The sequence below is a fragment of the Nothobranchius furzeri genome, chromosome 11 (genome assembly GCF_043380555.1).
Source record: "Nothobranchius furzeri strain GRZ-AD chromosome 11, NfurGRZ-RIMD1, whole genome shotgun sequence".
NCBI classification, from domain to species: domain Eukaryota; kingdom Metazoa; phylum Chordata; class Actinopteri; order Cyprinodontiformes; family Nothobranchiidae; genus Nothobranchius; species Nothobranchius furzeri.
This window is the reverse complement of record NC_091751.1, coordinates 36991173-37007007: the sequence shown is the minus strand read 5'-3', so window position 1 is coordinate 37007007 and position 15835 is coordinate 36991173. Positions and strand designations below refer to the sequence as shown.

The window sequence follows — 15835 nt, the reverse complement described above, 5'->3', positions numbered from 1 at the left end:
AGACACGCAACGTCCTTGCGGACCTGCCGGAGAGCTCCGCAAGGATGGATGGAGTCGAGCTCTCTTTTCTAAACATCCTTCAGTTGAGATGGACAACACAAGCTTGTGATTGGTCAGGACGCCGCTGTTGTTTACAGCGCCGCCATTGCTCCCTCAAAAACATAAAGAGAGCCGAGGATAACAAGCGGCAGACATGGAGAAGCTTGAAGAATACCTCGCGACAAAACTCTAAAATATGAACCTCGTGAAAAAACTTGAAAATATGAATGTTAAATTCAGTCACGACTGGAGGAGTGAAAAGATGCGCAGCAAGCGTTTTATTTGCGGCAGTCTCGGAGAAGCTTGAAGAATACCTCGCGAAAAAACACTAAAAACATGAACGTTTAATTCCCCGTGACTGGAGGAGTGAAAAGATGCGCAGCAAGCGTTTTATTTGATAAATCTCTAAAACATGCTGAATACTAGCTCTCTAGGACCGTGGAGCCAAACCCTGCAGCTAATCTAATGCTGTGGCTAACGGCTACTTACCATTCAGAGCTGGTTCTGTTGGGTCGGTTCCGGTAGTTTCAGGCAACTCACAAGCTCAAAACAATAAGACTCAGGTCCGCTTGTCTCCTCCAAATAGACTTGGTTCCTTTCTTCTCGAGTGTCTGAGTAAGGAGGGGGAGAAACGTCCTCCACTTCTAATAACTGCTCAGAGTAAAGGGAGCTAGCTTCGTCTAGTTACTAATCGTCTTCGTCATTGCCGCGGCTCCGCCCTCTCGGTCCGCCAGGCAACGCCTACTAATGTTGCAGTTTTTAAAATTGATACGTGGGTGGAGAAGGACTCTGAGGCACACTTGACCCACTCTTTAAAGCTGCTTTTACCTAAATCTTTTGTTTTCTTATTTTTAACTCACATTTTTAATCTTTCATCTGTTTATGAAAATATATAATTTTAGGGCTTCATTTTTTCTGATGTTAATCTAATTCTGTTTTGAGAGCATTTTGATTTTATGATGTTAATCTGTTTATGGTTTTATTTTGTTTTGATCTATGTGAAGCACTTTGTGATTCTATGTAAGTGATAAGTGCTACATAAATAAAATTTACCAACTTACTTAAAGAAGACGAAAAGATATTTTCTATAGCGCCTCTCAAGATAAAAATCATGAGGCGCTTCACAAAAACAAAAAATGTAAAACAGAAAAGGGATTTAGAAAATTCTAAAAAAATATATATTTAAAATGAGCAAAAAATAGACAATTGTGATTCCATTGTTGGTTCTTTTTTAAAACACAGAAAAGGTTTCTTTTTACCTTGCTTGCTGACAGTTTCGTTCACGGCTGCAAACTTCCTCAGAGCTGGCGCTGATGGTGGCCTCACTTCCTACTCCGTTTATCCGCGGGCAGCAGAGGACGTTGTCGCCCTCTGCTGCCCGCTCTCCCCTCTCCGATGATGCAGTCCCATGCACGATCCAATATGTAAACCCCATTGTCTCTGTTCATGGTCCCACATCCACGTCTCCTTATCTCTATAGCTTCCTTTATCCATCTTTTGTATTTCTGTTGTTCGCTGTTTATGATCCTTGTGTTGTCCCAGGCAACAGAGGGCGACAACATCCTCTGCTGCCCGCAGATAAACGGAGTAGGAAGTGACGCCACCATCAGCATCAGCTCTGAGGAAGTTTGCTGCCGCAAACGAAACTGTCAGCAAGCAAGGTAAAAAGAAACCTTTTCTGTGTTTTAAAAAAGAACCAAAAATGGAATAAGAAATCAGACACAGCAAGAACCTACCAAAGATAGACAATTGTGATAAAAAAATGTAAAGAGAGCGAGAGTTAATAGGAAAGAGGGAAATCACTTAAAAGTCACAAAGGATTTAATATTTCACACAAGATACTCTAATAGATTAAATTCAAATTCATGCAAACAGGAGAAATATAATCCTGTTCAAGGATTTTAAAGATCACTAAAAGTCAGTAAAGAAACAGAGTTCACAGCTGTTCCACTAGATGGCTGCAAAGTCCTGCTTCAGCTTTCTGCTGAAGCGGATTCTGGGCCAGATTTTCCTTTAGTTTCGAGCCTATATTACCATAAAATGCTGAATGATTAACAAAAATTATTGAGGAGGAAATGAGTCCAGGTGAGAGTCAGATGGAGCATTTCCTCGTTATATCTACAGATTAAAACTCCCACAAAGATTTAAGAACATCCCACTGGACGCCAATAAAAGCAGCAAATTTGTGTGTGTGTGTGAGTGTGTGAGTGTGAGAGAGGAGGAGAGAGGAGAGAGAGAAAGAGAAAGAGAAAGAGAAAGAGAAAGAGAAAGAGAAAGAGAGAGAGAGAGAGAGAGAGAGAGAGAGAGAGAGAGAGAGAGAGAGAGAGATTCCAAAAGAAGGCATCTAAGCCTTGGGTTTCCTGCTGTTTTGAGGCAAAATGCTAATTGTAACAGGAAATACAAATTAACACACACACACACACACACACACACACACACACACACACACACACAAGTTTCTTCGAACTAGTTGAACAAGCGGAGCTGCATTTCACCGGGTGGAGTCTTTAAAACCACAGCTGAGAGAAAACCCACAGGGAACATTTTAAGGTGGAATGACACAATTAACAGCTCTCTGGGTAGGGACAGGGGTGTTTGCTCTCTTTAAGGTTTCTGTGAGTGTTTTGTTTGTAAAATTTGTAAAATTCATCACTAACAAACAAAGCATGAAAACAGGAAACCAGACCAAAACAAACCCTCCACATGCACAACGAGCCCCTGTGTGTTTGGAAGTTTCCCCACTCCTACGTTGACATTTTTCTTTCTTTAACCATGGAATATTACCTGTGTGAGTGGGTGTGGCCACTCCTAAACAGAGCTGTCAGGCCTCTTCAAGTCTCAAACAAAAACAACAAAAAAAAAACCCACAGATGATTTAGTTTCAGTTTAAAATCTGTAAAAGGAATGTCCCATTCTCCAGAAGCCAGACGCATGATGGGATGTATGAATAAATGAGGCAGCAGCATTTTAATGTTCATCATAATCAGGATAAACCTGCCCAACACCATCAGACACCTGAGATTTCAGGTGAAGCTGCTTTTATTCAAAACCTGGCATATGGAAGCTCACAGGAGCCATTTCCGGTTTATTGTTTGAAAATAAATATAAATATCAGGATGTGACAGAAACGCAATAATTTGCTTGTATGAACATTAAAACATTAAAAGTGGTGTCTAAATGAGGTCAATTAAATTCAGTTGAATTAAACACAAAAAAAGCTTTTTGACAAATACCAAACTTAAAAAAAACATAGATTTTAAGACGATTTTTAATTTTTTCCATTTTTTCATGAGAACAAATCTAAAAGAGACAACGTGTAGTTTTTACTGTTCTGGAAACAGCCATCAACATGTTGTTGGATGAATGAAATGATGCTCAGTTGTTGAAAACTATTGGCAAATTCAGAGCATACAACCATAAAAATCGGGTCTAAAATACATGGGAGCGGGTCCAAGGCTGTGTCCAAATTCAGGGGTCATGAGGTCAGATTTAAGACCAGTGACATCACAGCTTTGCAACAAAAACTGTCCAAATTCAAAGAGTGCTCAGAATGCGATCTTGAAATCCGTTCTTCTTTTCCCCGGTTCCTCCTCACCTCTAGAAATCCTGAGATGCACTGCGGGCTATCACACGCATGGATATGAAATACAGCAGCTTTTCATGTTTTTCAGTACCCCAATTTACTCATGTCATGAAGCTAGCTTATGGTGACATGAAATTGAGCTTTTAGACTTAAAAAAAGGCTTATAATACTATTCCAGCGTATCACTGCGTTTCAGCCTGACATACTAAATATGCCGGTGGAGCACAGAAATGAAATATTTAACAAAAGTAAACAAACTGAACTGATTTTGGTTCTGAAGACGAACAGAATCCTCCTCGATGTCCAAATCGGGTCGCGGGTCTTCTGAGTGAAACGGTCTAAAATATGTCTGAACCGCCGGTAGTGATATCCAGCTACAGGGGTTGGAGTTTGGTTGAACTTCTCTGGTAATCCAATGTCCGTTCTCATTGCCGTATCCCAGAGAAAAACAAGTCTGACCGACGAGCAGAGGCTTCAGAAGCTTCATATGACTGATGACACATTGTTCTGCTACAATGCTAACGCTAACACCGGAGTCGGGGTTGTTTACTATAGCTGAAGCTGCAGACCTCCTTGTGAAACGTCACCGGCTGCCCAAGAGTTTCTGTTTTTCCCGTGCCGGTCACAAACATCAGGTTTTCTTAAAATTCCAGCTTTTTCATCTGAGGTTTTATACTTCTTTACACATGCCATTCAAAGGAGTTTCTGAAAAAGCATCACCTGCTTTTGCCAGAAGCAAAAATTCCACCATTCTTAAACTGCAGTGGAGAACCACAACAACAACAACAACAACAAGAGACAAAAATCCTGCTGGTTGCCCTTTGAACAACCCTCGTTTGAATGCTAAGATGATGGCAGCGTGTTATTTCAGTTATTGATATTTTTGTTGTTCTGAGAAACAAAGTCCAGTCTGCCTAACGGAGGTGAAAATAGGGACACAAAACACCTCCAGGCTGTAAAACCTCTTTTCTGATATCTGCATGGGGAGCTTGTAATCACCGTCTTATCTCGGTTTTACTTTTCTTCTTAATCACAACAACAACAAAAAAACGATAAAATTCTGATGTACAGTTACAGAAAACTATTCTCCTAAAAATGTATCTGCTGCTGAAATGAAAACTGCAGGATTTAGTTTCTGTTTGGGAAACTTTTCAACCCAAATCACGCTAACCAACCTTGGCCAACACAAAACTCTCTTAACTTTACAAAAATTGAGACGACGTATGATGTGGTAGCAGCGAAAAGGCATTCACTTTCAGGGAAGAGGGAGATTTTCTGCATTTAACCACAATAAATAACTATCATTCCTCAGTTGAAAACGCTGGCATGACAAAAGTTAGATTTTAAACAAATGTTTTTTTGTTTTGACAAAAATTAGCTGCTACTTTTTTCTTATGTGGTAAAGTTTAAAATGTTACAAGAGACTTGTTTTCCTTTCAGTCCAGCAGTGCAAAACCATCCTTTCAAAACCAAAAGATTCTGTCCCAACATTACCACTGTGTCTGCTGCAGGTCTCTACTTTTATAATGACACTCCTAAAATACTGATGGAACTGTTTCAACCCATTCTCTCACCTGGCTGCTGTAGTGTCTAAGCAGCAGATTCTTAAACTGTGTTTCTCCTTCACAATAAAACAGAAAAGACCAGACGACTGATCTGGTTTCCCTTCTGAACGGTGTGTGAATTTGCTCCTCTTTCCTGCTTTAGAAGCTCTTAGACAAGTTTATTTTTAATTAACTCATTCACTGCCAGCCGTTTCCTGATCGACAAAGCCCTTCGCTACCAGTGTTTCTCACCGTTTTTATTGTTTTTTTTAAAGAGTCAGAACGTTGCGCGCTAGGATGATGTTGACGCCAAAACTACCAAAACAAAGAGGAGACTCACCTCTTAGAAGAATCTGCGCATTTTGAGCTTTATCCTTTCTTTCATAAATCGTTGTTGAATTGTAATCGGCAGCAGCTTTTCCGGTTCGCGCCTCAATTTTTTTTTACAGCAGCGGCCCAAAACGATCTCCTAACACAGACCTGGGCATTTTACGGCCCGCGGGCCGCATACGGCCCTTTGGTTGACTTTGACTGGCCTGCGTAAGGTTAATTGGAAATTACAAAATAAATGTATTTTCTCATTTTACCTCATGCATGGGCTAAGGCTGCATTGCTTTTATTTTGAAGTTGTTTTTTACGTGCACAATGACGCAATACGTATAGCAACAAGTGCCCGCGGTCGACATGGTGAATGTAGCCCCAGAAATGTCCGCTCACGCAAAAAAAAAAATAAAATAAAAAGAAAAAAGAAAGAAAGATGCCAAATACAGGATTTTCAACAAAAATTGGACTGCTAAGTATTTTATTTTTACTGAAGTCAGAGGTAAAGCCGTGTGTTTGGTTTGCGGGGAGGAGATTGCCGTGTTTAAGGACTACAATTTGAGTCGGCATTACGACAAGAAACACTCGGAAAAATACAAGAACTCACCTGATGCTGAGAGGGCACGGACATCCGAAGCTTTGCTAGCAAAGTTGCAAAAGCAGCAAGGCTGTTTTACTAAGCTTCACACATCCAGGGATGCAGCAACCAGGACCAGCTTTGTGATATCCCACAAAATAGCTAAAGACAGCAAGCTGTTTTCAGAGGGAGAGTTTGTCAAAGAGTGCATGGTGGACTCTGCCGCACTAATATGCCCTGAAAAAAAAGGCGCATTTGAGCAAACCCTGCTGTCCAGGCGAACCGTGGGGAACCTGGAGCTTCAGCTGCAACGTGAAGTGGCAAGTTTAGACTTTTTCTCATTGGCCTTAGACGAGAGCTGTGATGTCCGGGGGATAACGGAGCTCACAGAGGAGCTGGCAGCAATGCGGTCGATGAAAGGGATAACGACAGGGAGTGATCTTTTTACAGAGGTAAATGCGTGCACGGACACTCTGGGATTGAAATGGGAGAGACTGTCAGGTGTCACAACAGACGGTTGTCCAAATCTTACAGGGAAAAATGTCGGACTTTTGAAACGCATGTAAGATAAAGTGACAGAAATCGATGCAGATCAAAAATTGGTGTTTTTGCATTGAATTATACACCAACATGTGTTGTGCAAGTCAGTGCTAAAAATCAACCATGTTACTGATGTTGTTACTAAAATAATAAACTTCATCAGGGCGCGGGCAATGAATCACAGACAGTTTGTCGCTCTTTTGGAGGACTCCACACAGCTGTCAGATGGCTCAGCCTGGGGAAAGTGCTGAAGAGGGTTTGGGACTTGAAAGCAGAGATTCAGGATCTCTGCTGGATTTCTACTCTTCTCTTAAGGAGGAGAACTTTCCAAACCTGAGGAGACATGCTCAGAAGATGTTGGTTTTCTTCGGCTCTACCTACATTTGTGAACAAACATTTTCAATGATGAAGTTTACAAAATCCAGGTAAAGATCCTCTCTCACTGATGATCATTTGTCAGCTGTGCTTCGCATCTCCACCTCAGACATTCAACCTGACTTTGATGCACTCGTTAAAGCCCAGCAGAGACTAGATTTATCTCATTGAATAAGAAAAAAATCGCTTAAAAACACAAAATAAGGTGTTTGGACCACAAATGTAGGCAACTAGCAGTGAACTGGGACACTTTTTTAAACCTCTTTCTCAAGATCACAGTTCAGTGATTTTATTTTACAGACCATACTGTGTGTCTGTAGAATGCTAAGAACCTCTTTCCAACAATATTTGAAACTCAAAATGTGTTTTGGAGTGAATGTGACTAAAACTGTTAACTAATATAAGTCACAAATGTTTAACAAAAACCAAATGCGCACTTTGTTTACCATTGCCTTGGGAAATTTGAATAAATCACATTTTTGTAAGCCAACCTCACTTTTTCCTTTTTGCTCATTTATAACATATAGTCTACTCTTACCAGCTTGAAAAAACGATAGTATTTACTGCTTTTTATAAAGAAATACCATTAATATTATGCATAATTGACTTCAGCCTTTTGGCCTGGCCCTCCACAATATTTTCTATTTCTCATGTGGCCCCATGGAAAAAATAATTGCCCACCCCTGTCCTAACACATGGATTTTCAGCTTCCTGATCACGTGACGTGTTCGGATGAAGATCGGCTTTAGAGCTGAGATGTTTGTTCTCACGGTGCGGGGGGTTGTTCCAACGCCCACACAGTAAAAACATGCAAATGACGACTTTAGTCATCATTGGCAGTGAATGAGTTAAAAGCTGATTTTCAGTGAATTAAGACATTAAAATCAAGAAAATGTTAATCTGTGAATTCTAGCGACCAATACAAACTAAAGTAAAGAAAGTAAATCAATTCACATCCAGCAGAAACATGTGTTAGTTACTGTTGCAAACAGACAATTTTAATATATGATGTGTTTGCATGAATACTATCGGCAAATATTTGTCAGTAATTAAAAAAACTTTAGAAATTATTTTTCTGAAAATACAAAAAGCATGCTTAGTCAAACTGGTGAGAACTAAAAAATAAGACCTAGAACCAACAGATTTACTTATTTATGTTCCTTTAATGGTTCATAGTGTCACGACACCAGCAGAATACAAAAGACAGGATGCAATTAATATCCTGCAGAAATCCGTATTTTGTTAGATTAGGTAGCAAATTTAAGATTAATGATCATTTTTAATCACTTTCAACACCTCAGTGCATATGGATGAACACAAAACATGGAAAAACCACAAATGAACTAACTTTATTATGAAACTCCTCAAAGTTTCCTTCTAGCTGATACAAGCAGCAGGTACTTACTTAACACCAGGGATATCCAGCATGTTTGTGAGTCCTGTCCAGTTGATGTCCAGCATCTGGGAGACAAAGAGGAAGAGGGGCTTAAATCAAACATAAATAACTAATGAAGGGACAAGCAGTGCAACACAAACCAAACGAGCCTCATAAATGTAAAGCAAACAAGCGTTACGGACAATGAAGACAGGAAGCCATTCGAGTCATGCAAAGCAACAATTAGAGGTTTCTAATAAAATGTAAGCTAAAGTTAATCTTTTTTTAAAGCAAGTGTGTTATTAAAATGTCAAACTAAGTTCAGCAGACATGAGTTTCTGCTGCTTACCTACAGAAAAACTCTTATTTGAGCTAAAATCTGGTAAACGTGAGCTGAACTGAGCCAGACTGCACCATGAGTCAGCAGCTGCAGAGAACCTGAGCTTTTCATCGATCTGATGATCAGTCCTGCAGATTGGGTTAACATCAGTGCAGACAGTAGGCACAGCCCGAAAACAATGAGATTGTGGGAACTAAACGATGAGATTCAGTTAGTTTAAACTCAAATTGTGTAATTATGAGGAGAACTGAGGAATTTTAGCCTAATTATCTTTTATAAAAGAGTCTCGTCTCTTTCTCTGGATTTCCTCTAAACAAAATAGTCGAAGGTTTCAGACCATCCAGTAAAACTCAGAATTTGTGTTGATTTATGAGTTTAATGCACAAAAACCTCAGACGGGCAGCTCTTTTTTGGATTTCCAACTAAATGATTTATCCTAAACCTGACTGGAGAAACTTTTTTGGTCTGTTACCAAAACAAACTAAAAAGCTGCTGTTTTCTGATGAAGTAAAAACCCAATTTCTCCATGAACTCCTGCCATAGAAAGTGAAGCTAAAATATGATTTTTTTAACAGGAAGTTGTATTATTGTAACCCGAGTCCCGCCTACTCCTCTGCACACAATCATGGTGTTTTTAAGCATTAAATAATTACAGTTAATCATATAAAAACTGTAATATTTGAACATGCAGCAGCAAGGTAAGAACAAGTGAACCAACACAGGTTAGAGGTTAGAGGTAGGAGGGTCCCTTCGTTCAGAATCCTTCCCCTTAGGCCACGCCTCCAGAATACAGGACGCAGGACAGAACGGATGTTATTGATACCTTTTCTGCCATTATCCTTACCATAACGCGCCATTATAACCCAATAACTATTTATTATGCTAGCTTATATACTATAGCTAACCCAGCCCTGCTTCACTTCGTGTTCTGCCGAGATTGCAGGATTCCTGAGCACAGAGCGGAGGAAAGGGACAATCAGAGGGCAGTCTGATGGATGGATCAGGACCCAGTCATTAAGAACGAGACATTCATAATGATCAGACGAGGTTTTCCCAGGACTGTACAGTTCAGAGGTGGTTAAAAGTTATTTTCTGACAAAACATTTAATTTATTGTTTCTTACTGATATATGAAGTAAATATTAAATAATACAACAAATGCTGCAGAAAAAACATCTGCAACACCTTCTTCACATAAGTTAAATGATCTGAGGTATAATTTTATACAAATGTCATTTTATTCACATGGGGGGAATAAAGCTCATACTGAATCCAGCCACCAGGGGGCGCTTGTTCTGGTTGCAAGCTTAGCCCACGAGTTTATTAAACCACAATATGATTTTCTGTCCAGATTCAACATTACTAACAGCATTTCACAGGTGGAGGTGTAGTTCCAGCTTGTTCTTGTTGCTTATAAGAAATCAAACCCTGACGCAACAACATGCCCCCACGTCACAAAACAAAGGTGTGTTCAACAGGACGATCATGTTCATAGGAGGGGAATTAACCTGGTTTTCTAACCCACTTATGGACTCTGCATGCTGGACTTAAAACTGGGTCACCTGAGGAACAACTCAAATCTGGGGACAACCAAAAATATCTACAGATACTTTAAAAACATTCACCCATTTTCTCTCTGCTAACGCTCCACCTTTTTTCCAAGAACTAAGTCCTACTTGGCAAGTTTGTGAAGTCTTGCAAACAACCAAACAACAGCCATCACAACTTTGCCTCAGGTGCCTTGGCTGAAGACCAGCTGAATTACAGCATGCAGCATTTCAGACACACCCTCATATTCACTAAATACCACCACAACAGAACATGGCAGCTTTTACTACGGCTGCAGTTCAACAGTTAAGAGAGGTCATGAAGGAAAACAATCTGTAGAAAACAAATAGGTGTCAAAACATGGAAACTATCATTTACCATTAACCTGCTTCAACATGATGGGTAAATCGTTAAGCTGCAGTGTCGAGAGTTTTAGCTCGTGTTCAGATCAAACTTGTTGGCTCCAGATCTACTGATCTGAAACAGAAACTATGAGAAACGTCTAGCAGAGACTCTAGACCGTCATTTCCTGAAATTAAATAAGTTAGCTTTGCATGTGGATCTAGTAACGCTCCACTAGAACCTCCGCAGCCCCGGCCAGAATGTGGCTGGCCAATCGCAGCCCGTTGAATTAGAAAAAGGGTGTATTTTCATCTTTTTCCACGATGTATGGCGGACTGTGCTGTTGATTGACACCTGCAGCGGTCCAATCACAGCGATCTATTGATTTGGTGGGCCAATCACAGCACTCTGTTGGTGGGCGGGATGACGGCTCATTTGGAACAGCTTTGGCATTGGGCTATTTAGATTTGGGCTTTTGTTTGAGTCAAGAGTAGATGGAGGTTCTTAAGTTTATTTAGTAAAAGGATGTTTTTGCATCTTCTTTGTCAGAGTATGGCGAACTGCACCGCTGACTGACATCTGCAGCGGTGAGTACATCATAATGTTTGTTATCCAATAGCATGCATAGACAGTCTGAAAGTCAACCACAAATCCCGCCCCACGACTGAGTCGTCAATGGACTGTGGCCAGACTATATAATCCCATATACATAGGATGGTTTGTCATGCTATAAAAAGTCAGTAAAAATGTATAATTTGATGTCTGAGCTGAACCAAAAGTCACAATTACGTCATGATCATCACCTAAAATCATGAAAATGGATCAAGACCAAATGAACATGATTCTGGATACAAGTGGCTGAAGAGATCTTCCTCCAATGGGTTTCCCCATGCCTGGGTGAGTTTTCTCTGGGTGCTCCATCCTCCCACAGACCCAAACACGCATGTCAGGTTAAGACTCTAAGGTGAGTGTGTGTGTGACTCGTTTGTTTCAGTGATGGATTGGTGACATGTCCACGGTGTCCCCTCCTCCTGCTGGAGACACCAGCTCTCCAAGGCTCCCCGAGTGTACATGACGAGTGCTGAGCGACCAGCACTCTGTCAGTAGGGTTGAATATCACAGATATGTGATATTTGGTAAACAATACCATAAAAACACAGAACAGCTAATCTGCTATGATGGATTTGGTTAATAGTCTTAGAACAAAAATGTACACAGATGCACATCTCATTATCATGCAGCAGTAACTTCAACCAACAGCTTATTTTATCAAACATCAACATGTGGCACCAAATCACTGAACTCTGCCAACAAGAATGATGAAATCTGTGCCCCTGTGTTGTTGGGTCACAGAACGAGGGAATGTTAGGGTGAAAAACGTCAGACAGACTTTAGGAGGAAATCTGGAAAAAATGTGAAATTTCTGCTAAACTGTAAACACTAAACTGAACTGATGTAGAATTTTTCTTCAGGAAGCTGAAAGTTCCCCAACTCACCTAAAGAAATGCAAATCCCAATGAAACTGTTAATAGGAGTTCCTTGTTAAGTGTAACGATGTCAGTTAGGCGTTTCCATGGCAGCACTTCCTCTCCCGGTTCAAAGTCGAGACACATACTAAAACTATTTTAAACAGACAGTTGATTAACAGTTTTCACTTAGTATACATTTTAATGAAGCTTTATTAGAAAGCATTATTTTATTTTTGCCGTTTTGCATAAGTAAACTTTTTTAACTTGTGCAAATATTCACTGAAATGTAATAAAAGTGTGCAGGTGACGGTTGGAGCTTTGAGTTTATTTCATTATAATTTACAGTGAGAAAAGGTGGATTTAGACACACCTTTAGTGGAGCTGAAACAACTCAGCAACAACAAAACAGGAAATTCCTGATTTCAGAATCACTAAGACAATAAACAAAACACACAGTTATGACTCAGCTCAGTGCTGCAGCTGTTTCACAAAACTTTACACACAACAGCACGTGTCGTGTGTGTTTATCATATGTTAAAACCCTAACCCTAATACTAATGGGACTACACTGGGGGCTCAGAGGTTTGGATCATCAGAAGAAGCTAGCTCCAATCTTTTAAATTTTCATCTTATTTCTGAATAATTTATTGACATATTTTATTTAGAGACCCTTTATGTTCTTATTACTGAACATCTGGAATGTTCTCAGAGCCGACAGGACCAGAAGACCAGTTAAAATGTCCCAAAATGATCCGTCTGGGTGTCATTTTATCACGTAAAACCACATTTTTGAGCCTTAATCAGACATCAGATGAAAGCAAAAGGCCAGACACGCTACGGCGGAGGATAAAAGACCGAGATAAGCTGGCGGATGCCACGTGGCACCAGCACACCACTTCCTGGTGAGTGGGTTTGACAGCCGCCATGCTGATCAGCATCCTGTCAAACACGACTGTGGCTCAGACAGAAACAACCAGAGACCCACAAACCATCAACTGTGAGAGGCTCTAGATAAGCACATGTATGGAAAGAGGTGCATTTTTAAATCAACTGGCAATGAAATGGCTTAAAATGTTTTATTTTCTCTATTAAAAATGAATTTCTGGCACATAGAAATGTTTATTATCTGGTGTTGGCTAAGAAACTCCTGATGAAAACTTTTCTGTCTTCATGTTAGAACAAGCTTCAGTTCCCACCGTATCCCGTTTCAGATGATAAACTAAATGTATTGAAGAATAATTTCCTGTTAGTTTTAAATCTGTGATAAGGACCGTTTTCCTCTCCATCAAAGCCTGGATCTGGGAGATGAATCGGGCTGCAGCTCAGGAAGGAAGAGACACAGATAAAGAAAAGATGGATCTCAGCATCATTTAGACAGACTAAAGTACAATTGTTCAGTTCAACATGCACCAGAAGCAGGATCTCCTCACACAGCTTAGACGTGATTCCCTAAAGAGGTAAAACCAGCAGAAACAGCTTCACCGTGAATGAAGCTGGAACTGGAGTCGGCCTGACAGGATTAATCACAGTACTCACAGGTCTCTTCAGGAAAAAGACAGACAGGGCTCCGATTAGAGGCATGTCCCCCAGCAGAGGCTCCATCACCACCCTCAACACGCCATGGAGCTGTACACAAAAGAAGCAACATCATGAATAAAACTGCTTTGAGTTTTACCACCTGTCATACTTCTGGAGCAGAACAGAAACATAAAAGCTGCTGCAGTGACTCAAACATTCGACACACAGCCCTCTTGTCTGCATGACCAAATTTGGACATGTTGAGCTCTGAGTGATCAAACAGCAGCTCATCAAAACTCAGTGCAGTGGAACAGATTGAGGATAAGTGTTTGTTTGTGCCCGCATCCTTCCTGCTGCAGCGCTGTCCTGCCTATAAATCACAGCCAGCTGATAATGCCCCATTAGGGCTCCGCCGGGAAGGAGGAGACCTCCATAAATGAAAGACATGATAGCAATAAAAATAATGATTGATGATTGGTGCTCCACATCAACATCTTCAGCATCTGAACTAGTCTCTTCTCTGACAGACTGTAAAGCGTGTACACGCAGCAGCTGTGGAATGAAAGCAGGAGGTAAATATTGATGGAGATTCGTAAAAGCAGCGGTTCCTCTCAGTTCCCCCACCCTGACCCCTGATCTCTGAACAACAAATATGGCCTGATGGTGTGCCAGCAGCTGAGTGGATAACTTCTCCTTTATCAGCTTTGAGCCAACACATTATGTAGAAATGTCTCTGCAGAGGTCAAAGGTTAAAGCAGTGATCAGGGCAGAAGGAAAGTTTTCTGGAGTACGACGGTGGACATAGTCCACCGGTTTGTTACGTACTGTGTTAGAATAAGAACCATTGGGCGTACGATACAATGTACTGCGATAAAAGCCAGACGATATTTCTGTGACTTTATTTAAGTCAGCCCAGACGCTTTGTCTTATCGCGAGATCTCGTTGTCCTTTCAGAACAAAGGTGGTAGGAGCTTCCGCCACCTAGCGATCAGTTGGAATTGCACCCCATGAAAGACATACAGCAAATGTTTGCTAGTAAATTTTAAATAAAAAATCAATACACTGTTTTAAATGTGTATTAGGGCTGCACGATATTAGGAAAACCTGCGATATTCGATAACAGTGCTTAATATTGCGATATCGATATTACTCGCGATAAATGAACAAATACTAAAGTATGCAGTGTTGATGTCGTCTGGCGTGTGACGTCTGCTCTGGGTTCAAAGCAAACAAAAACTAATGCATGAATTCTATTACAACATAACATTTTTATTGCTAAATCATGCAGCTGCACCTGCTATTGTATTAGCAGCAAAACAACAAACTGCATGCATGCAGTTTCTCAGTGACTTTAAAACATCACCTCCACCATAAAACTTTTTCTGATGCTCCAAATACGGAAAAACATCCCTTACCAGGGTTTTTTTTTGAATAAATAAAAAAATCTGAAAACAAGTTTAAAAGTTAAATAATAGTTAACATCACTTAAATGCAACAGCACATTCTCTCATTGCTACTGAACATTTTCTCCACTTATGTGGTTATGATATAAGGCTGTTGCTGCTATTGGGAAGTGATCTGTGCTGGGCCAAACTAGGAGAATATTAAGATTTTCTGAGGGAAAGAGAAAAACAATTGTCTACCTTTCAGAAGAGGAACTGGCAAAAAACTACATGGAAAATATGTGAAAACGTTTGTTTTTAACCCCAAATTGAACAAGTTTACCTAGATCTTAAAAGGCAGCTCAGATGATGAAACTGCAACTATGATTCTGATAACAAGCTAACAAATTGAACTAGCTCCTCTAAGATAACCAGCTAGCAGTGCTTCTGACTGACAGTTTATGTGCAGCAGCAAATCAACTATCCTGATTAACAAGGTTATAAAAGCTCATAAATGAAAAATCACTTTGATGTGTGGGGGGACTTTTCCAGGCCCTCTTTAGCAGGGTGGGACTGGGAGGAGAGTGCTGTAGCCTTTTAGCTGGAAGCTAACCGGAGCCTGGGGCTAACATCACCACCCGGTGGAACACTAGCGACATGAAGGTGGGTTGGTTAACCGGCACGTGTCGGAGTCAGCCCGGTTATTATCAGCTTAACGACACCGAGCGGACTCACGTTCACGTTTGAAAGCAGTGCTGATTCCAGAAACCTCAGCACAAAGTGCGTTCGTTAATCTGAGCCAGCATGACGAACAAGGGAACGGCGCCGCTAACTCAGTTCGGGTGTTACTTTCCATCCTAAGGGTCTTACCTACGTAGTGGGT

At 40.6% G+C, this 15835-nt stretch overlaps 1 protein-coding gene across 4 annotated transcripts in view; it reads right to left on the bottom strand.

Moving 5' to 3' along the window:
- Positions 1–15835, bottom strand: part of esyt2a (extended synaptotagmin-like protein 2a) — a 66522-nt gene that overhangs the window by 25219 nt on the left and 25468 nt on the right. For all 4 annotated transcript variants that reach the window (XM_015956009.3, XM_070541538.1, XM_015956010.3 and 1 more), the window contains exons 7-8: positions 13589–13678; positions 8385–8440 (exon numbers count right to left, since the gene is read on the bottom strand). In XM_015956009.3, coding sequence (XP_015811495.3) covers positions 8385–8440; positions 13589–13678 — 146 coding nt within the window. The remainder of the gene's footprint in view (positions 1–8384; positions 8441–13588; positions 13679–15835) is intronic.